Genomic DNA, 27,185 nt, shown 5'->3' with positions numbered 1-27,185 from the left:
TAGTTAATTTATGATCCGTTTATTGAAATTTTTAATTGCTTCGTTTTTTTGTCGTACTAACATTTTATTTTTGGCTTTCAGCTTTGTCAGGATTTTATCATTTTTTTCTTGTTTTGTTGTCCTTTTGAGTCGAAGGTAAGTATGTTCCTCCTCACACACATCACTTTCATTGGCATAACATGAGCTCTAGACATGAGCTTCGATCCAAATTAGTTAGGGTGATTGCTTTACTCTCGTAAGAATTTATTCTTCGTATGAGTTTTAGCAAATAACCCATGGGATACATACCTTATACCTTCGTAGGAATTTATTCCTCGTATGGGTATAAGGCAGTGAATCCCCTCGAATTGAACTCGTTCCGTTTGAAACCTGTAATGGGTGAGGATCGAGGGTTTGGCAGCCCAAGGGGGCACCGACATCAAGGACAATTCGAGTCCCTTCTTTCCGTTAGAGCCGAAACCAAGCATATAGTGAACCGTCGAACGATCACCCTAGGTATAGTCATACCGAACCTTTGTCCGTCAGTAGGTACCTAAAATAGGTGTACACAAAGGAGGAACGATTCTAAACCATAACCTTTTAAATTTGTAGAATATATTTTTTTTCCCGAATAAAGCATGCGAACTAGATACCATGCGGTTAGGACCAATTTCTTGAAAATAGATCATTTTGGGTAGATAGCATGTCCGGGTAGGATTGTTATGTTTGGGTAGATATCATGACGAGGTAGGTGTTATATCCATCTCTGAATTACATTTTTATTTGTATCAATTATTTTACATGTACTAACTTATTTTTCTCTTTTGTTTGTGTATACTAACTTATTTTTCTCTTTTGTTTGTGTATACTAACTTATTTCTTCTCTTTTGTTTGTGTCATTTTGTCATTTGCATTGCATTGCATCATCATAATGCAAAAGTGTTGATCCGTAAGGGGATATTCGAGAGAAAATTTTCACAAGAAGAGATAAAAGTTTTCAATCAAGCGATCGCATACACAGACATGCATTGAGGGCTAAAAAGAAGTCCAGAGTACAAGAATGAGACTTGCTCAAAGATCGTGCATCATTCGAGATTGATATGATGATCCATTGAGCCAAAGAGTAATCCAACAGTAGATTCTCATCTACAATTATTTCATCGCTATCCATCAAGGAGCGACGCACTGACTTCAGCACCGCCGGGGCATTAATGGTCAGATTACAGATCATTGAGGGGCATTATTTTCAAGGACGAAGATCTGAGACGAAGCAGCGATCTATTTCAGACTTAGCATCTAAGCGAATGCATGTCTGTAAAGTGGATTGTCTTGTGAGGCGAAGGCTTTTATCTCTGGTGAAAATTGTTCTAAAATATTCATCGTTGGGATCAACATTTCTGCATTTGCATTTGCATCATTGCATTTTGCACAATATCCATTTAAGCATGTTTACATGCATTAATCATACCTTGCTGGAAACTTTGAGGAAGCACTTCTAACGGTGCAACTGCATTCACCAGTACTGAGAATGGATGCAAAATTTGAGGTATTGAAGAAAGAGTTGAACGAGAGTTTGCAAAAGATACAAGCTGAGTGGGAGGTTAAAATGGAGCAGATGCAAAAGACTACCGTGGATTGTATCTTGCAAAATCAAAGTGACCTGGTGGATCAAATGGTAACAAGATTGACTGAGCTTAACCAAGGAAAAGGCAAAGAGAAGATTTCCTTGACCCGTGAAACGGTTAAATGTGTGAAAGCACATGCTAGTTCGCAACCAATTATCTCGTCCAACGGGACTCCTAGTCACCTAGCGACGAGAAGAGCCAAGAACGAGATCCCAGATAATTTGAAACAGTGGTGCAGAGAGACATTCCATGGAATGAGAGGACAAACCTCTCACAACGGGATGGATGCAACAGAACTAGTACTAGTTCTCGACTTGGTGCTCCCGCCCAAATTCAAGATGCCCGAGTTTGAAAAGTACAGGGGAACCAGTTGCCCCAAGGCCCACCTCACGATGTTTATTCGAAGAATGACTGGATACGTTAACAATGATCAGATGTTGATCCACTGCTTTCAAGACAGTTTGATTGGACCCGCTTCAAGGTGGTACCACCAACTGAGTCGTTCTCAAGTCCGCTCCTGGAGGGATTTGGCTAGTGCTTTTCTGGGCCAATACAAGCACATGATTGATATGGCCCCCGATCGAACAATGCTTCAGAATATGAAGATGAAGAATTATGAGAGTTTCCGACAATATGCTCAATGATGGAGGGATGTCGCATCTCAAGTGCATCCACCAATGACTGAAAGAGAGTTCATCACTCTATTCATCGATACATTGAAGTCTCCATATATCGACTACATGATAGGGGTTGCCACTAAGAGTTTTCCTGACATTGTCATGTGTGGAGAAATGATCGAAAGAGCAGTCAATAATGGCCAGATAGGAGGCACTAGTCATTCCGACAATGAGGAAAGAGATGATACTAACATTGAAGGATCTTATCTATCTAATCTGGGGACCAAACTTCATAAGGCATTCTGTCATCAATCCACTCCCAATGACATATGAAGAATTGCTCCCAATGCTAGTTGAGAGGAACCTTGTGACTCCAGTTCAATCCAAACCAAGAGAGACCCCATATCCTGAAGGCCATGATATTAACGGCATATGCAGCTATCATGTTGGGAGCTCGGGGCATACCACTGACAACTGCAAGACACTAAAGCACAAAATCCATAATATGATTTATTCAGGGGTATCCTAATACTAAGCCAGAGAAGTCATTGCATCAACCACTTGCATCCATAGAGATTGTTTTGTTTGAACTCGTTTTTGTTCTTTCTTCAATATTTGCTTAAATATTTTTAATCTTTGATGACTGAAATGATGCTACCTTCTAAGGTTAAATAATTGAACAAATTTTAATCTTTAGTTCTTTGAATATCGAATGAATTACATATTCTTTTAATTCTTCAAGAATTATAGATTTTTGACATATGGCAAGATTAGACCTTTTTTTTATTCTGTCTAAACCCAAAACAAAATCTCGATTTTTTTACTCGAAATAATTCCTGGTCACTACCAAATAACCAATTTTTGACATTCCCTCTCTTTGAGACCTTGAAACATTCTTTCCACCTTGAAACACTGTATTTATTTTTTGAGACACAAAAGTCATACCCGTTATTCTGTCTAAACCCAAAACAAAATCGATTTTTTTACTCGAAATAATTCCTGGTCACTACCAAATAACCAATTTTTGACATTCCCTCTCTTTGAGACCTTGAAACATTCTTTCCACCTTGAAACACTGTATTTATTTTTTGAGACACAAAAGTCATACCCGTACCTTTCTTTGAGCCAATAAAGTCATCATCGTCTTCTTAGACTAAAACAACATTTTTACCAATAAACCTACAGACATTGAGTACAAGATGTTCAATTGAACATAAACCTTCCTACAAAGAAGACACAGTGTGAGGCATCTTGCATCAATTTTCTGAAGACGAGCATGAGCAATTGAGACATGTTGAGAGCAAGAAGCGAAGAAAAAAATAGAATTCATTCAAAATAATTCTATCATGCATTAATTACTATTTTCATTTAAATAAAATTAAATCCTGAAAATCTATCCCCCTAGGGATACCTCTTCTGCAAGGACTTCTGGGTATGAGATGATGAACGGCTTTCTTTCTTTATCCCTTCACAAAAGGAGAAAATATATCCCTTGTGTCCCCTTTGAGCCTGAATGATATTTTCTTTCGATTCAACCCTAACCAAGGATCACCCTCCACACTGGGGGGCAATGTGAGGGAAATCTGAGTGAAGAAAATTGATCCAAATGAGATACCGAAAGGTGAACCAGACGCAGAGTGCAAAGATCAAACCAAAAAAAAAACACAGAGCAAAGAGAAAAATCAAAGCAAAAATCAAAGAAAAGCAAAGAGAAAGAAACAAAGTGAAAAGAAAAAGAAGAGAAAGTGGACAAAGAGCACATACAAAGAGTCTCTCGACTCAAATGGCACATCAAGTTTCAAACTATGAGATTGATCCAGAATTAGTTCACCAGAAGATCATAGAACATCAAGAGAAGACAAAGGACTCATACGAGCATATTCAAATGGAGCAAGACAAGATTGAAGGCATCAGGGTTAATTGATCCTTGGTTCAAATACCCTTAAACACATGTTTGGCCTTTTATCCCTTTCTTTCATAACCCTGAACCATGACTTACATTACGTGCCTTACAGGTCCCTTCTAATCATACATGGATTTCTAAGCGGAAGAGACTATCCTCATATTTTATCCCGCCTATCAGGATTAATATTTTACTTCTAAAGATTTTCTAAAATCTTTAATGCGTGATAGAGAAAAATAACAAAGGGGGGTTAAAGACGTAAAATTCTGAGTAACGTCTTGAAACCAAAGGAGGATTCGAGTTGAAAACCTGAAAGGGCGGCTCGAATATGAAGATTATTACATAGGAGACGATTGCTCAAATCCCTTGATGAGGCATCACACAACATGAATGAGAACATGAGAGTTGGGAGTCAGAGAACACTTCCAATAACTGAGTACAGAAGCTACTCCATCAGATCAGTGAACATCAAATAAAGGAGAATATCATACTTTGACCAAAATTAACCACTTGAGACTTTTATCCTTCCTTACTTAACCATCTCTCAAAGATAACATTGATCTTGACACTTGTCAAATAGCTATAATTTATTGAAGGATTACAATTGTAATTAATTCTTTGATATCCAATGAACTCTTGTTCTATGATTTGTCAATTGTGAAACCTTAAAAAGGGGCAATATTTTCATATCTTTTGATTAAACATTTTTCAAAATTATTTTAATTGATATTTTCATACTTTTGAAAATAAAGAAGAAGAAAAACATTTTCAAACAAGATATCTCTGGAGGCATATCTTAGAATTCAACAAATATCTCACCGAAGCTCAGAATCGAAGCTGGGGCAAGAGAAAGTTAATTTTTGGACAAAATTTGATGGGACAAACAAATGGTCTCAGGTCAAGGTTTGCAAGAGTACACCATGGTGGAAATACGGACAAGTTGAATCAATGATAGACTGCTCTCGCGATCATTCTCCTTCTAGATCGAGAAAAGTATATACATACAACACATACATACATACATACATACATACATCCATGATACATAAAATTTGCATCAAACATTTATCATCATGTGTATTAAAGACATTTTTCTCCTCACTTGAGGACAAATTCAATAAAAGAAGATCAAATAAATTTCATCTTGACATCTATCATAACTTCCAAAATAGTTAGTCAAAATTGCATCATTCTGATCTTTTCAGGAAATTAGAGCTCGGAAATAACCAGGTGTTTTCAACCGGAAAGAACAATGCAATCCACATTTGGCTTCCTGAAGTCAACAATCAGATCTTCTGAAGATGTTTCCTCAACATGCAGAATCAATAGATAAACTTTGAGCTATTGAGATTATTTTCTTTTAAAAAATAAAGTGTCGTCTCACTTGAGATAGTTTCTTAAAAACAATTTTATTTTGTCTCGCTTGAGACAACTTTCTCTTTAAACAAATTTCGTCTCGCTTGAGACACTTTTCCCCAAATTTTGAGAATTTTAAAACAAATTGTGTTTCGCTTGAGACATTTTCCTTTGAGATACAATTTTGAATTTGATTCACTAAAAACAAAATTAATCTCACCTTAGATTGTTTCTTTCAAAACAAATTTTGTCTCGCTTGAGACCTTTTCCCTTTGAGATCCAAATTTCGGATTTGTTTCACATTAAACAAAGTTGATCTCACTTGAGATCGTTTCTCAAAAACAAACTTTGTCTCGCTTGAGACAATTTCTCTAAAAACAAATTTTGTCTCATTTGAGACTATATCTAAAAGCAAATTTCGTCTCGCTTGAGACATCATTTTCTCTCATAATACAAATTTCAAGGTTGTTGTACTTAAAACAAAATTAATATCACTTGAGATTTTCAAAGCTGATTTGTCTCGCACGAGACAGTTTCCCTTTTAACAAATCCTGAAATTGTTTTATTGAAACAAAACAACACTTTTGAAAACACCCTTGAGATTATTTCCATATAAACAAAATTGATAATATTTGAATCTTTTTTTTTGTCTTTCTTGAGACAGTTTCTCTTGAAAAATATCTTTGAGTTTGTTCATTTTGAATAAAATTCTTGGAGTTTGTTCCTTTTGAATAAATATCTTTGAGTTGTTTCTTTTGAAAAATCTTTGAGTCTATTTATTTTGAAACAAAGTTTTGTCTCTCTTGAGACAATTTCGTGAAAAAGCTTTGAGTCTGAAACAAAGTTTTGTCTCTCTTGAGACAATTTTGTGAAAAAAATCTTTGAGATTGTTTCTTTTGAAAAAACTTTAAGTCTATTTATTTTGAAACAAAGTTTTGTCTCTCTTGAGACAATTTCGTGAAAAATATTTGAGTCTGAAACAAAGTTTTGTATCTCTTGAGACAATTTTGCGAAAAAAATCTTGAGTTTGTTTCTTTGGAAACAAAATTCTTTCTCTTAAGATAGTTTCTTTTGAAACAAAAATCTTTGAGTTTGTTTCTTTTGAAACAAATTTGTCTCTCTTAAGATAATTTCTTTTGAAACAAAAATCTTTGAATCTGTTTCTCTTAAATTGAATTTTGTATCTCTTGAGACCGTTTCTCTTGAAGTAAATCTTTGAATATGTTCATTTTGAAAATCTTTGAGTTTGTTCTCTTAACAAATCATCTTTGAGTCTATTTCTTTAAAAACAAATGTTGTCTCTTGAGACAGTTTCTAATTAAAAACTAACTTTTGAGATTGTTTCATTTGAAACAAATTTGGTCTTACTAAGATGTAATCCATCTTTGAGTCTATTTCTTTTGAACAAAATTTTATCTCTTAAAGACAATTTCTTTTGAGAAGAAAATCTTTGAGTTTGTTTCCTTTGAAAAAATTTCTCGAGACAACTTCTTTTGAAAATACCAACCTTTGAGATCGTTTAGACCATTATTTTAAAACTACCCATCTTTGAGATTTTTTATTAAAACAAATGTTGACTCCCTTGAGGCAGTTTCTCTAGAATACAAAATCTTTGAGTTTGTTTCAATTGAATAAAACCATTTTTGAGTCGTTTCACTTGAAACATTTTCTCTTGAAACATTTTCTCTTAAAACAAGATCATCTTTGAGTTTGTTTCTCTGGAAACAATGTTTTATCCCTTAAAACAATTTCTTTTGAAAAATCATTGAATCTCTTTCTTTGGAAACAAAATTTACTATCTTTGAATCTGTTTCCCTTGAAACAAAATAAACATCTTCGAGAACGTTTCCCTTAAAAACAAATTTTGTCTCATTTGAGACAATTCCCTTTAAATGCCATCTTTGGGTTGTTTCCTTTGAAACGAATTTTGTCTCTTTCGAGACAGTTGCTTTTGAAAAACTTATCTTTGAGTTATTTCACTTGAAACAAAGCAAATATCTTTGAGATCTCTTGAAACGAATTTTGTCTCCCTTGAGATAATTTTTATCAAAATTCAATTTTTGAGTTTGTTTCTACTGAAACACATCTTTGAGTTGGTCTCCCTTGAAACCATTATTCCTAAGATGGCCAGTAGTCCTCATCACATAGGAACCGTGTCATCCCCAGACCAGATCTCCTCATCACGTAGGAGCAGTGTCAACCATAGATAACCAGCCGTCCTCATCACGTAGGAACCGTGTTATCACCTTTAGATGGCCAGAACTCTTCATCACGTATGAGCCGTGTCATTCCCCAGACCAGATCTCTTCATCACGTATGAGCCGTGTCAACCATAGATAACCAGTCGTCCCCATCACGTAGGAACCGAGTTATCACCCTTCCTAAAGATGGCCAAGAACTCTTCATCATGTATGAGTAGTGTCATCCTTCGACCAGATGTCTTCATCACGTAGGAACCGAGTCACCCTTAGATGACCCGAACTCTTCATCACGTATGAGCAGTGGCGTCCTCAGCAACCAACATTATCCAATTTATAGGAAAATGGAAGAGAACCAGACAAAAACGTGTTGTATTGTCGTCTTTGCCCTATTCTTGTTAACACAAGAATGTGCAAAGAGGGGCAGCTGTAGACACCCGTTTTTGTCCGGGTCTTCTTTATTATTATTTTTATCGTTATTATTATTATTATTATTTATTATTATTATTATTATTAATTTACAAATATTACACTTTTGCAGGCTTAGAAGCCCAATTCAGATTACAAAGGCCCAATCCCGGAGCCCAACAATCAACCCATCATATTAGGGTTTCAAACCCTAAATCAGATTAGGGTTTCAAACCCTAAAACAGATTAGGGTTTCAAACCCTAAATGTTCCAGCTGCCTCATTTCTGGCCGTTGGATCTGGACTCATCCAACGGTCCAGATCACGCAGAGCTTAGGGTTTGAAACCCTAAAATATTCAGCTCAGCCGTTTGGCCTTCCAGCTCCAGCCGCCGCTTGACGTTCCAGCCTCTCAGCCGAGTGAGTGCCGCCGACGATCCCAAGCCACCGCCGTTGTCATCCAGCTTCCAAATAGTAACTGAACGTCATCCCCAGTGCCCAAATCAGTCAAAAAAATATATCAAATCTAAAACCCATTAAAATATCATTCTAAATCCCGATTTTTTCGGGATTCAATCGTACCAAATCAGAGAAACAATCCCCATACCCCGTAGGCTTCATGATTTCATTCAAAACCCCTAATAAATCAAGCATGCAACCAGACAAGAGGGGATTCAAGGGTGATAACAAAAAAAAGAGGAGGCATTCGGTAAAAAAAAAAAAACAGAGGAAAGAAAAGAAAGAAACCAAGAGAAAAATCATCCATCCCATTCAAACAAAAACACGAAAAAACAGAGAGAGGGGAACCCATACCTTGATCGGAGGAACCATCGGAAGTCCAAAGGGGTCGTTGGAGTCTCGGTTTTCCGTGAGGTAGATCCTAAATCTAGGGTTTTCTGTTTGGATTTTGGGGTAGGGGACTTTAGATTTGGGTTGAGAGCTAAGAGAGGAGTCTTTTGGAGGCTTCTCTCTCTCCGGCCGCCGTGAGTTCCGCCGTGGACTCCGTCGGTGGCGGCCAGAGCCCTCGTCTCCGGCGAGAGAAGTTGAGAGAGTTCTCAACTATATCTCTTCTTTGTTTGTTTCTGAAAGAGGAAAATGAGGGAGATGAGAGGTTTAGCCCGTGTATGGGGCTTTTAATTCCCCATCTGAAACGCAGTCGTTTTGCCCCCAATATCATCTGATTTTTTGAGTTACGGGATAACTACTCTTTTGGTCCCTGTTACTTTGTAACCGCACGATTTGGCCATGGAATGAAGTTTATATTATTTCAATTTGAGCCTTTATCTTTTCATTTTTATATTTTAGTCACTAATTTCGTGTGTTGTGTATTTTTGTGGATGTTCGAATTTGGCCATGATATTTATGTTTCTTATATTTTAGCCACTGTTTGGTATTTGGTATAATTACTGTTTGAATCTTTAAGTTTCTGTTTATTCTAAAATTGACCACTGATTTTGTTCTGTTTTATTGTAGCCATTGATTAATCTAGTTTCTTTATTTTATGTTTCTGATATTGTAGTTTCAATTTACACAGTTTAGTCACTTGTCTATAAAGCTTAGTTATTTTATTTTATTTGCGTTATGGTTTGCCATGTTTGCATGTTTACATTTTAACCCATGTTATATTATTGCACTCATATTTTACTTTGGCCACAATGTTTGTATTAGTTTCATTTTAGTCATTGATTTTTGTATGTTGTATATTTTTGGCTGATGTTCAAATTTGACTCTAAGATTTGTAAATCTGTTTATTTTAGTCACTAGTTTGCATTCAGTTTAATTACTATTTTAGTCCCTACGTTTCTGTTTTGCTATTTTAGTCTTTTAATTTTCTATTTTTCTGTTTTAGCCCTTTAATTTATTATTACCATGTTAGTCATTGTAATTATTAAATACTTACTTTTTGGCCATTATATTTTGGGTTGTAACATTCTTTTAATCCCCTATGTATGTACATTTTTCATGTTATGTATTTATTTGTACCATATGTAATTAAATATGTTTGATTTTATTTGTTGTAAATATTTATTTCACATATTTCTATTTCTATTTATTTCCATTTTTCTTTATTTAAATATTGTCCAAATACTTGTAAGTACACGTATGCGTAGAATGAGCGTGGAAAGTATCACTTGGTCGAAGTGGTGCGATCCGATACGGCATTTTAACGACATAGGAACTTGCAACAAGTCGATTATATTTCACTAATTAATTTGTGCAAATGATGCAATGTGTGTTATATTAAATAGTAATTTATTTTATGTAAATGTCAATTTCAAATTTTGCATTTGTATTCAATTCACATTTTAGTTAATCAATTTATTTTGTTGTATGCAAACATCAATTTTATTTATATTCGATTCACATTTTATCAAGAGGGAAATATTCTTTATGGATGAGAAATAGTCGAGTTAGCTTTCCCGATGGAGGATTGCTAATTTCGAGATTTCTTTTCGAGTTAAAGAATTTTCTCTAATTATTTAATTCGAAGCAAATTAATCAACGTTCGATAAATAGATCATATTTTAACTTTATATTTGATTTATAATTTCCACCATTTACAACGATGTGTAAGCGACACAGTACCAATTTTGGGCGTTGTGGGGGGTGTTTACCCTTCCCCGCACGTAACCGACTCCCGAACCCATCAAATCGATTTTCTGGTAAACGTAGACCCCTTTTTGTCTTTAAAAATGATTTTTCTTAAAATTATTCTTGAAAGACGTTTTTAGGTATTCGACCTGCTTAATCTAAAGGTCGATGGCGACTCTTTTCAATTTTATTCAAATCAATTCAAAATCACCCATTTTTTCAAAATAAAGTTGTAATCGTTTTTAAAATAATATTTAATTGTTTTACCTAAAAAAAAATGGTTATGACATATATGATATAAGTGAAATTATTATTTTATATAACTATATATATGAAATTTTAATTTAATTTTCCTAAATTTATTATTAGGGTAACGTTATTTTAAGTTTAAATATTACGTATATAAATAATTGTCTTTATTCGATCTTATTTTATATTCTAAAAAGTCGATTTGAATCCTTTTTTTTTAAATTCGTTGTTCGTTGAGTTTGAGTCTTATGCCTAACCTTAAGAAAACCGCAACTACTTTAAGTAATATTTCTTGATTTATCTAAATGAGTTTGAGTTGTTCTAGAGCTATGTTGTTCAGCATTGTCCAATATAAAACAATCGTCTTAAAAACTAGATCAGTACGGGATCCGAAAAGGTGTTCTTAATCCGTAATAGTTTATGACAATCGACCCGGTGATTGTAGTTTCGCAATAGATTGATCGACTTTAATTCTAAATTACTGTCCCGTTGAGCACCAACAAGGCGTCCTTAACAGTTCATCTTAATTTAAGGTAAATTAAGCCAATGGTCGCTAATGTATGTGTTAGTGTTCGTTTTATGTTGGAAAGTCACAAATCGGACACTAACATCATCGTTTATTACAAAATGATCACTCGACGTTAAAAACCGTTAACTATCATTACTACAGTAACAGAATATTGACGTGACACATTAAATCATCTGACTCAACATGTTTGACCGACCGTTTGATTTTTGTTGCTGTTGTGAGAAGAATCACCTTTCTTCAACTCTCTGTCTACAACTTAATCAACAATTATGGGTTTTACGGAGGCTGTTAAAATTTCTTTGCTTTTGCAGCTTTCACCCTTCTTATTTTTAATGGTAAACCGTTTTAAATTTTTAAGTTTTTAACAATCAATTTGGTCCTAAACGAAGATTGCTAGAGATTGTAGAAGAAACTGAGACGCTGTCCATGAAAAATCAAACCAAAGTTAATAAATTAACCTTGTCCACGAGCACTTTCAAGAACAAAACAAATATCACAGAACCACCGATAGACAAAAAACTCGGTCACCATGAACATTCTTAATTAAAGGAACCCTACAGCATTGCAAAATCCAAAAAACAATGGAAGAAACACCCTAGATGGCTTGATCAAGAAGATGAATCCGATTAAATGGAGGAGGTTCGAGGTTTTTCGAGCAAGTTTCAATAAATCCTTGTCACAAATCATTCGTCAGTAATAAGCATGTCCCTACAATAAGTGCATCAACAAAATGACTTAATTTATCGATGCAAAAACAATTCCTTTTTCTGGTTTTTCATTTTTGAACACTTAATCTTATGCTTTGATACAGCTCTTGCATGAAGACAAGCGGGAATGATGATGATAATTTGAAAGAGCTGAGTTCGATGGATGTTGAGATTGCCCTTTTCTTATTTTTTCCCAGTGTTTTGTTTGAAGGTGCAGGGAGCATGTTGCCTTTGAGTTTGAGCAATGTTTTTCCCAGAGGAGCAGGGAGGATGTTGACTAGTTAAAGGAATTAGCTGTCAGTTGAGGTCGTTGAAGTTGTTTCACTATTGGTTAAGCCGTTGGTAACCGATTGCTTAGAATTTTTGTGCCAAGTCAATCAAGGTTGCTAGGCAATATATATTGCATTTAACGTGCAGGGCCAGCACACAAGTTGATAAATGGTTTAAATTTCCTCAAATTTCTCTCTTTTCTTATTTCTTATCATTTGCTTGGCTTGACTCTACACCTTGCAAGTCTAAGTTGATTCTACACCGTCTTATGGGTGCATTTTCTTGACGTACTTCAACCAAGAAGAAGAACAAAAAAAAGAGTAGTCAAATGGTCAGTCAAACATACTGAGTCCGCTGGTTTAATGTGTCATGTCAACGTTCCGTTACTAGCTATTAACATCGAGTGACCATTTTGTAATAAACTATAACATTAGTGACCGATTTGTAACTTTTCAAACACCAATGGTGAAAACGAACACTAACCCAAACATTAGTGACCATTGCCATAGTTTACCCTAGTTTTAAATAATAATTTTAAAATTACTAACAAAATTTTATTTTATCATTGTTGTCACAATACTTTAAAAGTCATATAATCATACGTCTCTAACAATGTAATAACCTCTAATTTAAAGATGTAAAATCGAGTAAATTGAGGCATCATACTAAACCCAGCCTCATTGAAGTTGGATCCGTCAAACCTAACGAATGACCAGGTTTTTGAAAAGACGAAATGACGCGTACGTGTTTGGAAGTGAGAATCAATGCCAATTCAAAAGAGTGATTTAAACCGAATCCTAGATGAAGTCATTGGACAGACCATACGAAGGAAAGAAGCGATCAGATGTTGATCAGCTCTGACTTGGCCTTACCTGACTTGACCCAAAGAGTCTCTCTTTTATGGTTAACAAACGAGTTGGGGGAGGAGATGAAGGGCCCACCATTTGTTGCAAAAGAAAGAAACTGCAACAAAAAAATCGTTTCCAAAACCATTCCAATCACATTTAGTAAATTCCAAGTTTTTCTTTTCAAGCCCAATAAACAACAGCTTGGTTGCAATATTTTTGGTTTCCTGCTTCGAAAACTAATAATAGTACATCATTCAGTACAAAACAGTGACACTTCTGACCAACATTTGCCCAAAAGAAGAAAAACTATGTCTGCAGGCTACGGGAGGAATAAAAATACATTTTACCTTAGGCGGTGATGTCTTTAGAGAAGGCAAACCAGATGTTCATACATTATGCCTAACTCAACTCAACTCAACAGTCCAGTTCATCTTGTCATCTATAAGACCCATCTGGAGTTGGGTAAGCACCGAGTAAAGTTGTTGTGAAACAGCTCCGAAACTATCTAATCCATACGATACCCTGCACATTAAAAGTATTTTACAAGAAATTTAACTTATCCCAGCCTTTTATTTATTTATTTTTGTAAAATTAACAAGTTAAAGCTCAACTACAGCCACATTACTTTCTATCAAAAAAAAAAAAAAACCTACAGCCACTTTACTTTGATTCCAGTTCATTGGAAATGGATCTGTCTGACATGGGCATGTTCAACAACTTTTAAGTTTTTCCATGCATTTGAAGGATTTTTGGAGGATCATATTCCCATCCTCGTGTTAGACAGAGTGTTTGACACCGATAATTCACAAAGTGAAGGGCCTAATTTTTCATGCAAGTATTAAAACTTTATTTACTAAAATAATGGCTCCATGCAGAAGTAGCTAATAAGCGCCGCATGCCTAACATTTCCATTTGCCACAATAAGTTATACACACTTAAAAAAATGGAAGACGTGAACTGAAAATGAAGCAGACGCAAAATTATTAATTTATGGAAACGGAGTTTGCTCAAATTGCACAGGCAATTACCTTTTACCCTTATAAGTGACACTGCCAACAGGTGACACTACCACTGCTGTCCCAGTACAAAAAACTTCGTCAGCATCAAGCAACTCATCCACTTCCACAAGCCGTTCCTCAACCTGTGTCATCAGCAGATAAACATTAAGGAGTAACACAAGGACCACCCTTACATACTGAAACAAATAAGCTACGGTTATGATGTTGTACAATTAAGAAATTTGGGGGGGGGGGAATGTATCAACTCAATCCAGTGGACGTCATCCATGTATTATTTTCTTAAAAAACTACATCTTAGAGTTCCACAGAATACCTAACAATATATTCAGAGGTTATACACAAGTGAAGAAATTTTATTAACAAGGAAAATAGCTCGTTTTCACCAACAAGTTCAGAAATCTGGAAGCCTCTATCACTAAAATGTAACTCGAGGTGACAGGTGACCACTCAGTGACATTCTTTCTATCAATAAAATGTAGTCTGAAGTGAATTAATCACTGAGAAATTATTTCTATCACTAAAATGTAGTAATTTGAAATGACAAGTAACAATTCTTTAAGCAAAAAATAATAGAGAAACACCATAGAACCACCATAGCATCCACAAGTTGCAGAAACCGAATACTAAACTGCAACATAACTAGATTCGTCAGATCCAGTCACATACATTTCCAGATACACAACTTTATTTCGACAGAATGAATTCATCAAGAATCTTCAAAACTGAACAATTACCTGGAACCCTTGACTTCGAGCAACATCAATTATACTCTTTCTCGTGATACCAGGTAAGATTGTTCCCTTTATTGAAGGAGTGGAGATGATATTACCCTACAATACAAAAAAATATGTTAAAACGGGGATATATTGGTGTCGTTGGACTACATCAATATTTTTAGCTTGTCAACCAGGATAACAGAAAGATCTAAAACACGCCTTATTTAACTCGAAAATCTAAACTGTTTGATAATATTCTATTTTTTGAAACACAATAGCTTCTAGATGATTCATGGAAATCATTTAACCAAATCTTTTTTAGCATATAGAAAAAATAAAATATCCTTACAGATTAACTGAACTAAGCATTTAGTGACTAAGATGGTTTTTTAGCAGCTACATCATAGTAAAAATTAAAAGGTTCTAACAAGCAGCTGTAGTGCCACAGCCATACCTAGGAGTCATTCAGTCAAAGTCAGTTTAGTAATGATAGTAGCCACAGTTTGTTGTTGGGTTCACTGAAAGGCTACAATGGTGAGATGTTTTTTGTTTTTAATTCTAGTGCATCACACAAAGATTCAGGGTGAAGTTAAAGCAAGGAGATCATGATTACGGAGCTTGGTCGAGTGAGAAAGAATGGTTATGGAGTTCTAATAATAAGACAACAATAGCCGTTGACCACAATGAACAAGATTGATTTTAACACTTCGCTCTATGATAACATGAGCAATGCAGCAAAGCTTTGGGGGGTGGGGGGTGGGGGGGGGGGGAAATTAACCACCAACAGATAAGCTGACCGTAATACCTTCACCACGAATATGTTGCAAGAGGAAACTTCCTCCAGATACTTTTTGTGAACACAATCAAGATAGAGGACATCAGAATATCCTTTGGCTTTTGCAGCAGATTGTGCCTTTAGAACCTACATATGACAAAGAGACAGCATTAGTCTGTGAAACTTTAATGATTCATTTTTCCACCATCAAAATCAATTCAACAGTCACAGGAAGATAAATGGTAAAGGGATTTGACAATAACCAGAAAGCTAGCTTACCGCAGCATAATTCCCAATAGTTTTAACACCCCCCGTGCCTCCAGGAGTGGCACGATGCAGTTCGTGTTCAATAATTAAATTTATTGGAGCAACACCTTCCTGGAATCATATAAAAAATTTGGTGAATGAGTAGTCATCATATGAAAGTTGGCTAAAATTCTCAAAACAAGGGGACTGAATGGATAACAAAGAGTAAACCGAATGCAAATGTTAGACCACAAAAAAAGTACTGTATGGAACCTTCAGTTGAGCAAGAACATGAAAGAAAGGAGAAGGATTTTAGAGTAAACTGAGCACAACCACAGTAGATTGGTAACCTCACACAGAAGAAAACAACATACCAACTTCATTTACTAGTAATCTACGGTAGCTTAAACAAAAAGCCAACAGAAATTTCTAAAATAATGGCGTGTAAAATCATGGAACTTTATGGTGAAACCAGTCTCTCGTACAACAAAGATATCTACATGTAGAACAATATTCCAGATAAAGTAGCATCTCATTTTTCAATTTGAATGCATTGAAGTACTTTCAGGATAAAATTACTTTGCATACAAAGTCATGCTAATATATTTTTTCCAGGGTTGCACATGGAGATAGAACTGTAAACCTTCCAAGTTACAGTATATATGTGTGTAGATGGGTATGTAAGAAGAACCTTAAAGCAAATTATACAGCTTATGCATGGCCAAAAATCAAGCAACGAAGGTAATAAACCTTAAAATAGTTTCCCACAGGTGAGACATAAATAAGAAAGGTGTATTCAGGAGCAGGTGCAAGACCAAGGACAGCTCCACTCCCCATGAGCAATGGCCTGATGTACAAAGAACCTTTTCCTGGTGGGGGAACCTGAAAGGAGAAATCAAAAATTTACTTAAAAAATAGGTAAAGCCAATTGTATACCAAACTCATGCTCCAAATCAAAACTATTAGTTACCCAACGTTTGTTTGCTAAGACAGTTTCCTTTACGGCTTCCACAAACTGCTCCACAGTGGGTGATGGCATGCACATTCTTTCCGCTCCCTGCCTCATTCGGAGAGCATTCTCCTCAGGACGAAATAGAAGAACAGTGTTATCTTTCCTGTAGGCTTTCAGACCTTCAAATAACCCCTAGAGGAACAAACCAGAAAAAGATGATGGGAGAAACAGAAAAGAGAACTGCTATATCACGATGCATGAAGATAAATTAAAAAAATTGTGTTAAAATTTAAATGGGCCTCAAAAGCAAATTATCTTAGAGCGGATATCATGCATGATGGGCTTTCTTTTTCATTTTTAGAGGGATGGTGATGAAAGAAGTCATATCAAATATATAGGCATATAACTAGCTTCACTTGTAAGCATTTGCAAATAAGAACAGATGCACGACAACTGAACAGAAACATCAAATACAAGCAAAAGATAAAGATAAACTGGGGCATAAAGTTAAGAAATGTGACCTGTCCATAATTTAAGATTCCAGCTGAAGGGCTTAATTCAATATTCCCAAACCTTTGTAATTCACCTTTAGAGAAGCTTCCACCTTGAGTACATTTCATTATATACATGTAATCAGTAGGAATAAACCCAAATCCAAGATTGTCCCACTCTATATCAGCTAATTCAGTTGCTTCACTGCACAGAAGAACAAAGAAAAATTTAACAATATCATAATATGATACTTATAAGCAGAAAACTCTTTAAGAAAATAAGTATAAAAAACTTTTTCCGTGTTGAACTATTTACCAAATATGCCTATAAGCATGCAACTGCTCAAATGTGCCTCCTAATGCGTTTTTGTTGTTTATCACTTTGCCAAAAATTCCAAGTGCAGACCCTAACAATTTGTTCTCCATTACAGAATTTTGTACTCAAAAATATTTTTAATTAATGAAAACTGTGCATTCTTTTGCATCCAATGCAATTCTTAATACTCTTTTTTTCATAAGAATAAAAAGTTGAAAACAGAAATAAACACCAACCAAAGGAATCACAACTGCTAATACTAAACTTTCTTTCACTTTTCAGAAAAATTAGAACTTTGAAAAAAGAAAGAAAGAAAGAAAAAGTTATTTGATTAATAAATCAAAGAAAAATGAGCAACTGAAAAGGATCATAAGCGTAAGATAAATACACAAAAAAGCAATAAACTAGAACAAATGAAATGCAGCTCAATCGTATGATTTCAGATTTACAATCATCAAATAGAAAAAAAAGGCACGCACCTATAAGAATCGGATAACACAACAGCCCTCTTAAAAGGATTGTTAGCTTCATTAACGTTACGCCCCGAAGAAGAAGCTAAAACTTGCTTCTGTGAAGGTAAAATAAACGCATAATCAACATAAGCAAACTCAAACACGCTGAGAAGTAGAGGAAAAACGTATGGAGAAGCGATGTTACCTTGTGAAGTAGCGGCGGAAAGAAACGAGTTTGCTGGGAGGAGGAAAGATTAAGAGCTGTTCGGGTGGCGACGGCGGTGGATGAGACAGAAGAGCGAGAAGAAGGGGAGAGGAGGTAAGTATGCTGGAAATTAGAGAGGACGGCGTTGATCTCCATTTCCTCAACACTCTTTGTTTGTGTTTGGTCTACAAGAAGCCTTTTTAGGCTGTGTTTGCAGGCGTCAGAGAGGGTTGGCTGGAACTGACGTGTATACTCTCCTTATCTATTATCATATTTATTTTTTAACCTAAACCCCTTCCCTTTCTTTTCTACCCTATATTCAACTAAATTTATCTCCTTTCAAACACTGTTTTCTAAAAATTACTTTTTCTATTAACCTAAAATAATTATAATATATTATATATTTTTAATATTTTTAATTATTTAATAATAAATATTTAATTTCTCTATCACAATTATTAATACTCAAATCCAAAATTTTTAAAAATAATAATAATTTTTTCAACTACTCAAATTCATATTTTTTAAAAATTTATTTCAACGGTCGTCGATGTCTAAGTCCTGTATCCATCGAAATACGGGGAGTATATTATGCTCAAAAGAACTATGGCAAGTATTAACATATACAGCAGCAGTATTTCAACACCCAATATCCAGGTTCCCATTAAGACATTAATTTTACATTAGATGTGAAGATACTTTGTAAAACACTATTTTTTTCATTTTATTTTTAAAAATTATTATTATTATTATTAAATATTAGTATTATTATTAATAAAATTATTATTATTATTATATATTATTATTATCATTATTAACTAAATAAATAATTACAAATTACAATGGACCCAGAGGCCCGTTTACATGCCCAGGCCCAATCAGAACTGGCCCAATAGTAACCTTAAACTCCTAGGGTTTCCATCATCTCATCCCAGCCGCCAGCCAATATCAGCCGTTGGATCTGGAGTGATTCAACGGCCCAGACGAGCCCAACATGAAGCCCTAGGGTTTCATAACCCTAGGTTATCATCCAGTCGCCGCTGCTTCCAGAACATCCACGCGACCACCGCTGCCATGATGCCACGCCTCGCCGAAGACTCCAGAATCACCAGCTGCCCTTCCACGTTGAAGCCCTATGGTGAGTTACCACCATAGCTATGGTGACTCACCGAACTTCCACCCTTGTGACCGGTTCGAGAGCCACAACGACGAGGCTTATAAAAATCATCGGCAACCTACAATGAAAAAAAAGTAGACAGAAAACGGGAACGACGGACAGCAACCAACAGCCAAAGACAGAACAAGAACTACATCAATGATCCCAGACAAATACAAACTTAAAGAAAAGAAAAGAAGCTGAGAGACTTACCCTCAGAGAGCCCAAACATCGCCGGGAACTGTCGGTAACCGAAGGTAATCTTCGATTTATTATAGATCTGGAGCTAGTAAGGGATTTCTAGGTGTAAATAAGGGTGGATTTGGGTTGAGGGTTGAATAAGCTTTGATTTGAGGTAATTTTATAATTTTCGGCCACCGTGAACGGTGGCTGGCGGTGGCGATCGGCGTCGGAACTTGACTGTCGGCTGGTGACTGGCCAACCTCCGGTGGGAGGTTTTTAGAGAGAGGCTAGAGAGAATGAAAAAAATGAAAAATTTGGTCCAAGAGGACCGGTTAAAGGGTATTTATACCCCTCCCCGAACTACGTCGTTTTTGGGAGGGGTATCTGTGTAATTTTCTAATGGGAAAACCCTTTCCGAAGCCCCTCTAAGTTTTTATCTTTGCAATTTAGTCACTGAAATCAATTTCTGAGGATATTAATTTTGTTTTCAAGTTTTACTTTATTATATTTTAGTCAGTACATGTATATACTTATATATTTAGGGTAAATATCACATTTAGTTCCTAAAATTTTTATAAAATTTATTTTAACCCGAATAATTAATATTAAAGCTAAATTACACTATTAGTACATATCTTTTTAATAATTCAAATTAGGATATTTAGGTTTTATATTTTATATTTTTGTTACTGATTTTTTTAATAATTTTTATTTTTGTCTATTAATTTATGTATTCTGTATTTTAATACTATAGTTTTAATTTTTTTATTTTAATCATTGTTTAATTATATTTAATTTTATTCTTTAAAGTTCAATATGTTTAATTCAATATTTTTATGATTTTATTATTATTTTATTTTAGTCATATTAATATATATTATTTGATTAATTTTGTAAATCAATAATATTTATTTATTTTTAAATATTAAGAAAGGGCAGTCTTAAAATAACTAGATGTCCTATTATGATATTTTAAAAATAATAAATATCATGCTTATAAAAAAATATATATTTACCTTAATGTTATAATTTTATTAAAAATTATCATATTATTAATATCTATTTATTTTTCAATATTAAGAAAGTGAATGTCTTAAAGCAACTAGAAGTCCTTTTCTGATATTTTTAAATAAATAAATATCATACTTTTATAAATTATATAGATTAATTTATTTTATTTTTTTAAATTATTTTTAGAGAAATGTCTTATTAATATTTATTTATTTATTAATATTAAAGAAATGGGATGTCTTAAAGCAACTAGAAACCCTATTTCGATATTTGTAAATAAATAAATACATTATTTATAATTTATAAAAATTATTTTAATATTTTTCTTCCTTATTATCCAATTGAATAAAAACAGGATCGTAAATTAAATTCATATGCAAATTCTTAAACTTCTATTGTTAAAGACAATTTATAATCGACAAGGACCAATTTTGGGCTTTGTGGGGTGCTAATCCTTCCCCAAACGTAATCGACCACGAATCCCTTTTTATTATTAAAAAGAATAAATTTTTGGTTAAATGCACACCAGTTTTATCTTTTAACTGATGTTTTCTTAAAAACTCTTTTTAAAGATGATTTTTAGGTATTCGACCTACCTAACCCAAAAGGTCGATGATGACTCTCAAAACATTTCAATAAAAACCATTTATCCACATTATTTTTCCCGCCAAGTAAAATTTCGTGCCCGAACGAAAACCAGTTACAACAGCTTGGCGACTCTGCTGGGGACCCTGGTCAAACCTAATTCGATTATATATTATCTATATAATTAGAAATTGAGAATCCAATTTTATTTAATTTATGATTTTTTTTATTTATTTCAATTTATTTTATACCCTTGTATATTTATGTTTACATTTAATTACTTTTTAGATATTAATTTTTGTGTGAAAGTTTATCCTCACACACAACAATTGCATTGCATAACATAAGCTTTAAAATCAAGCTTGTCCCTTTTAAGTGAGAGTGAAAGTGACGTCTTCGTGAGAATTTATTCTCCGTGTCAAACCTAGCAAGTAACTTTCGGGGTTCATATATCCTATGTCTTCGTGAGAATTTATTCTCCGTGTCAGGCATAGGGAAATGTGTCCCCTCAAATTAAACTCGGTCCGCTTAAGTCTGTGATGAATAGGATTGAGGGGGTTTGGCAGCCCAATGGGGTACCAACAAGGACATGTCGAGTACCTTTACTCCTAGAATTGAAACTCTGCATATAATAAATAAACCCTAAAAATTCACCCAATCTAAGACAATGCCGAAACTTTTTCCGTAGGTGTACACAAAGGAGAAATAAGTTCTAACTTTTTGTCTTTTTAATTTATTTGATTTTTTTCCTTTTTCTGGATAAATTTATGTGAACTAGTAACCATGCGGTTAGGTTAATTTTTCCAAATAAAGCATGGAACTAGAAAGCATGATGTTAGGATTTATATCTTGATAGATAGAATTTTTTTTCTTTCCATTAGTTGGTACTAACCATTTTATTTTTTTCTTATTTTTTCCCATGCATGTTATTTTGCTCTAACTTGTTTATATTGATTTCTTTTGTTTGCATTGCATGATCATGGCATAACCAAAAGGTGTTGATTTGAAAGACTGTTCATCAAATTGGAAAGAATTCATAAATGGACAAAAAGTTTTATGATCAAGCAAACTATGACGCAGCTAAGGAAAGACATCCGAAGATAGAGGAGAGCTATACACCCAAAGATCGTATGCCCATTGAAGAGCAAAAGGAGATACGAGAAATGAGAGAGCAGATGTCCAAGATGATGGGTAGAATATCTGTTTTGGCCAAAGGAAAAGAGATTCCTGCACAAAAAAGAGAGAGAGCTCAATGAATATAACCCTGTAATCTTAGATATACAAGGAACTTCGGATCTTAACCAATTTGAGAATTTACAGATATTCATCATTCGTATTCACAAGTTATCTGGAGATACCAAGGAAATGGTGACAATTGCAAAAGCTCCTAAAGATAAGATGAAATCATGTAATCTGAAATCATCAAAGTTTAATTTGCTCCCGACGTCTAAAACTCAGGTTCAATCTAAGACAAAAGGCGGTTCTCATTTTGATGCTATCCCTATATCATATAAAGAGTTATATGAAAAGCTACTTGAAGCGTGAGAAGTGGTTCTATACTACATAAAACTGTTCAAACCTCTGTATCTGAATTGGTATGATACCAACGTTTATTGTGAATATCATGCCGGAGTTCAAGGACATACCATTGAGAATTGTCTTTCCTTCAAACGTCGAGTCCAAAGTTTTTTGGATTATGGAACCTTACAATTTATGATAAATGATCGACCTAGTTTGGTAACTGAAGGTCCTGCTAGATTAATACCAAAAGTGGTCAAAGGTAAGAATATCAGTAGGGGCACCCAGAAAGAAGAAGATTTGCTGAGGTCTGAGGCTCAAGTACATCATTTAAAGATTGAAAACGATAAATTGAGCACCAAAATGGAAACCATGCATGAAGATTTCCAGAAGGTCAATCAAGCCTTTCAAACTGATGGCATAGGAAACATCCCAGAAGAGTGGATAACAGGGGTCACCAAACTGAAAAAGAACTGTGACATACATGAAAGTCGAGCCAAGAAGTTTTCTCACGATTTAAGAGTTGCAGAAGTAAGACGCAATACAACTGTCATTGAATTAGGAAAATGTCAAGTCAAAAATCAAAGGTTGAATAGTGCTATGACCAACATGGAAGTATCATATCAGATTCATCAGCTTGAGATCGATACTGAATTAAAAGCCATTATGGCCAAGAACAAGACATTGAAGAAATGTTTAGATGATTATGGAGATCTTGTATTAGAACTTCTTGAACATAAAGATTTTCTCACAAGAAAAAATGAACAACATTATTTACAACTCCGAGATTTGACACAGAATATGAAGGAAAAAGACAATATCATGAAGAAAGGTGTTACTCAAACAAGTAATGTGGCTCATAAACTGGTTGATTTAGCCGGTTTCACGAGAGAATTAAAGCAGATTGATAATTCCACACCTGAGCATGAGTGGAAGTTAATTTGGCTTTTAAGGGAAATAGAGAAGTTAGGAGTGAAAGCTATCCCCTACATGTAAAAGTTTTGTTTGATGCACCGAAACTTTTGTGTTCAATGAAATATGTTCTAAGATGATCACTCTTGAGTAACACATTTTCATACATGCATTTGCATTTTGCATTTTGCATCTTTGCATTTTCATTTTTCATTCATATTTTTATGTTTGCATTTGCATTTTTATATTTTTTAATTTACATTTACATTTTATATTTGTTTTTGCATTGCACAGTTTGCATTCTTATTTTTGCATTTATGCATTTTCGCATTTACATTATATTTTTTTTATATATTTAAGTATTGTTATATACATTAATTATAAAAACATGCAAATAATTCATAAAAGGTTTCTGTAACACTAAAACCAAGATCAATCATTCATATTACTGTATCATCATCATGAAAACAATATAGCAATCTTATGAAAGACTACAAAATCAATGACCAGAACAATTGACAGGGTTACCTCAGGATACAAAGAAAGAAAAATCACAAGATGAATCAAATCAAATTATTCAAGGGATGACATCTGATAAAGAAGAGATAACTGCTAAAGAGCAACAATGCTATCAGATTGAAGAGTCGAGAATGATAACATACCCTGGGGAATCCCAATCAAACCCAAAGAATAACATCATTAATTATTCACAATATAAGAAGAGATTCAAAAGGGCAGATGAAGCAATCAGAAATATAAAAGGTATTAGTGTCCACCACAAAGAATTAGAAGCAAAAGAGCTCATCTTGGTTCAAGACTTGGTTATTCCCCATGAATTCAAAATGCCTGATTTTAAGAAATATGATGACACCAGTTGTCCCTTAATCCACCTGAGAATGTTTTGCAGAAAAATGAAAGGATATTTAAGTTCTGATGATCTGTTAATTCACTATTTCCATGATAGCCTCGTTGGACCAATAGTAGTCTGGTACAATCAGTTGACCTAAGAACAGATCAAGAGATGGGTTGATCTAGCTGATGCATTTTTGGGACAATATCGATATGTTAAAGACTTAGCTCCAACACATATGGATATTTAAGGAGTAAAAATGAAAACCAATGAAGGGTTTCAGAAGTATGCCTTAAGATGGAGAAGAGTGGCAGCACAAGTTCAACCTCCCATGTTAGAAGAAGATATATCACATAGGTTTCGGGATTCCCTTCCCACTTTTTTCTTTGAGTTAATGTTGGCAAATCCCACGAAGGAATTCGGGAATCTTATGACAAATGGAGAATTAATTGAAAATGTGATCAACAAAGGAAACTTAAAAGTCACATCAAGAAACCCAAAGGATCAGAAAGTGAAAGCTGATGATGTGAATGAATGTAGCATCCAGAGTCCCTGCAACTGCAAAAGAAAAAGAGCAAGTAGTTGTTCAGATCAACCAAAGAAAGTCATGTGATCAAGACATATGTTCGCGTGTTGTGAGTACTATAAAATATATGCAAATAATGTGCAAGTGTACATAATCACTCAAGTAATAAAGTGATGAGTGAGTATCGTCTCCACAGGGATTGGAAGGATATTGAGTAAAGTTTATGCACTATTCTATCTAAGTATAGTTAGTCTTGATATATACAAATGTCACGACAATGGATATGTGTATGCTGGTGAATGTGGATTGACGGTGTGATGGTGTAGCAAATGGAAATGTAGTGGCAAGAATAGATGTTTAGTGTTGAAAATGATGAAATGTCAAGACAATGAAAAATGGTAAAAATAGTAAATAAAAGATAAATAAAATGAAAAGAAGATAATCCTCACGTGACAAGCTTTCAATGGAATGAATGGTAGGGATTGATCTAAGAATGCTAAACTTATCTCTCAGGCAGATTTAAGCTATCTGGTCTTTACTTACTCGACAGGGCTTTCCTAAAATGTTCTCACATGAACCTAACAGAATAGCATGCCAAGGCATCTGCTCTCACTCAACAATGTTGGACAGCCTACCCTATTGATAAAGACACCCTTTTTAGTCGTTGAAATCCTATCCTAGTCTCTTCCGAGATCTAAGGAATTAGGTTATAATATTCCTAGGCCGGTTCAAAGCCCTTTGAAAATACTATAACCCATTGCTTATGAGGATCTTGCCTTACGTTTCTTCTGAATACTTACAAGTATTTTTAGCTTAGGATTCTTCCGAACACCTAACCTTCATCTAAGAAATGGACATTTCCATGCCTCTTACAAGCCTAGATGGTGAAGCATTCATAAACAAAGCAAATAAAGAACCAAAATAAACTTAAATATACCATTAAAATAAAGTTAAAACATCCATTAAACCAACACCACCAAATAAGTTAGTTCATGGTGGGGTTCGAAATATCTATAGAAAAATCCACAAAATATTCGTTCCAACAACCCACAAATAAAATAAATAAAATAACAGTAAAGGGAAGTGAGAAAGAGCCTTCGACGCGTGCCACCGGAGGTCTCCTCGGCCACCACGAACCGCCTTAGCTCGCTAGCTCCTCTCGGCGCCTAGCTCGCCACTCCTTGAAGCTTTATCAATGGAGGAAAACCCAAGGAAGAAGAAAGGAAAAGGGAAAATAAAAATATGATTTTTCTGCTACAATATGCGTCTCCTTTCTTCCCACCCACTCTCTTTCTTGTGAGGTGTAATATATAAAAAATATCTAGGGGTAATAATGAGGTTGTTGGGATATTGTTGGGTGCAAAATACCCCTCATACCCCTAGAATCACATGTTGTGCATTAACCTTATCCTCCAGGTGTCAGTGGTCCCCTAGCAGGCTGTTACAACCATCATTTCACATGCAGAGCCAGCTGTCCACATACAGCTGTATATTTTTGTCGTTTTCTGCGCCAGAAATGCCAAGGCATTTCAATCTGCTTCAGCAACGTGTGATGCCGCGGCATTACTTCCCAGCTCGCCTATTTTGCTTGTTATTTCATGCACATACTAAAAACCACACCTTCCTCTTCATATAGCACCTTAATAAAATAAAATAACATAACCACCAAAAATGCAATTATATGCAGCTACATACATCTAAAATGACCTATATGTACCCTTAAACAAACAATAACTTAAGTTGAAAAGGCCTTAAAAATAGTCTTTTTACGGAGTTATCACACCCCCAAACTTAAACTATTATTTGTCCTCAAGCAATGGATAACAATTAACACAATCAAAATGTCATGGCAATTTCAACAGTAGGACAACAAGACAAAAATTGAATTTCAACCCTCAGAAAAATCGGCTTCTATATGCTAGACATATCAAGAATTCAAGTACTTTTCCCTAGGTCAAGATTCTTTATGGTGTTGTGTGTGTGATTTATTGTA

General features: G+C 34.6%; 1 protein-coding gene across 1 annotated transcript; it reads right to left on the bottom strand.

Annotated features, from left to right (window-relative positions):
• Nucleotides 1–13,495: 13,495 nt before the first annotated feature.
• LOC120130578 (branched-chain amino acid aminotransferase 2, chloroplastic-like) lies at nucleotides 13,496–18,662 on the bottom strand. The gene is made up of 10 exons (XM_039147791.1): nucleotides 18,452–18,662; nucleotides 18,274–18,362; nucleotides 17,509–17,683; nucleotides 17,006–17,179; nucleotides 16,786–16,917; nucleotides 16,069–16,167; nucleotides 15,820–15,936; nucleotides 15,033–15,128; nucleotides 14,308–14,420; nucleotides 13,496–13,801 (listed from the first exon to the last, which is right to left on the bottom strand). Exons 1-10 carry the CDS (start codon nucleotides 18,605–18,607, stop codon nucleotides 13,684–13,686), a joined length of 1,269 nt encoding a protein of 422 aa, XP_039003722.1. The 5' UTR covers nucleotides 18,608–18,662; the 3' UTR covers nucleotides 13,496–13,683.
• Nucleotides 18,663–27,185: the final 8,523 nt, after the last annotated feature.

This window comes from Hibiscus syriacus, unplaced genomic scaffold (assembly GCF_006381635.1).
Source record: "Hibiscus syriacus cultivar Baekdansim isolate YM2019G1 unplaced genomic scaffold, ASM638163v2 tig00110548_pilon, whole genome shotgun sequence".
NCBI classification, from domain to species: domain Eukaryota; kingdom Viridiplantae; phylum Streptophyta; class Magnoliopsida; order Malvales; family Malvaceae; genus Hibiscus; species Hibiscus syriacus.
The sequence above is the reverse complement of the archived record's forward strand: the minus strand, read 5'-3'. Positions and strand labels throughout refer to the sequence as shown.

Bases quoted from the DNA above. Each gene is read 5' to 3' on its own strand.
- LOC120130578 (XM_039147791.1), bottom strand. From the start codon at position 18,607: ATGGAGATCAACGCCGTCCTCTCTAATTTCCAGCATACTTACCTCCTC. The intron at 17,180-17,508 runs GTCACATTTCTT...TTGTTCCTCTAG, and splicing joins GAATCTTAAATTATGGACAG to GGGTTATTTGAAGGTCTGAA. The intron at 13,802-14,307 runs GTAATTGCCTGT...TTTAATGTGCAG, and splicing joins GTCACTTATAAGGGTAAAAG to GGTATCGTATGGATTAGATA.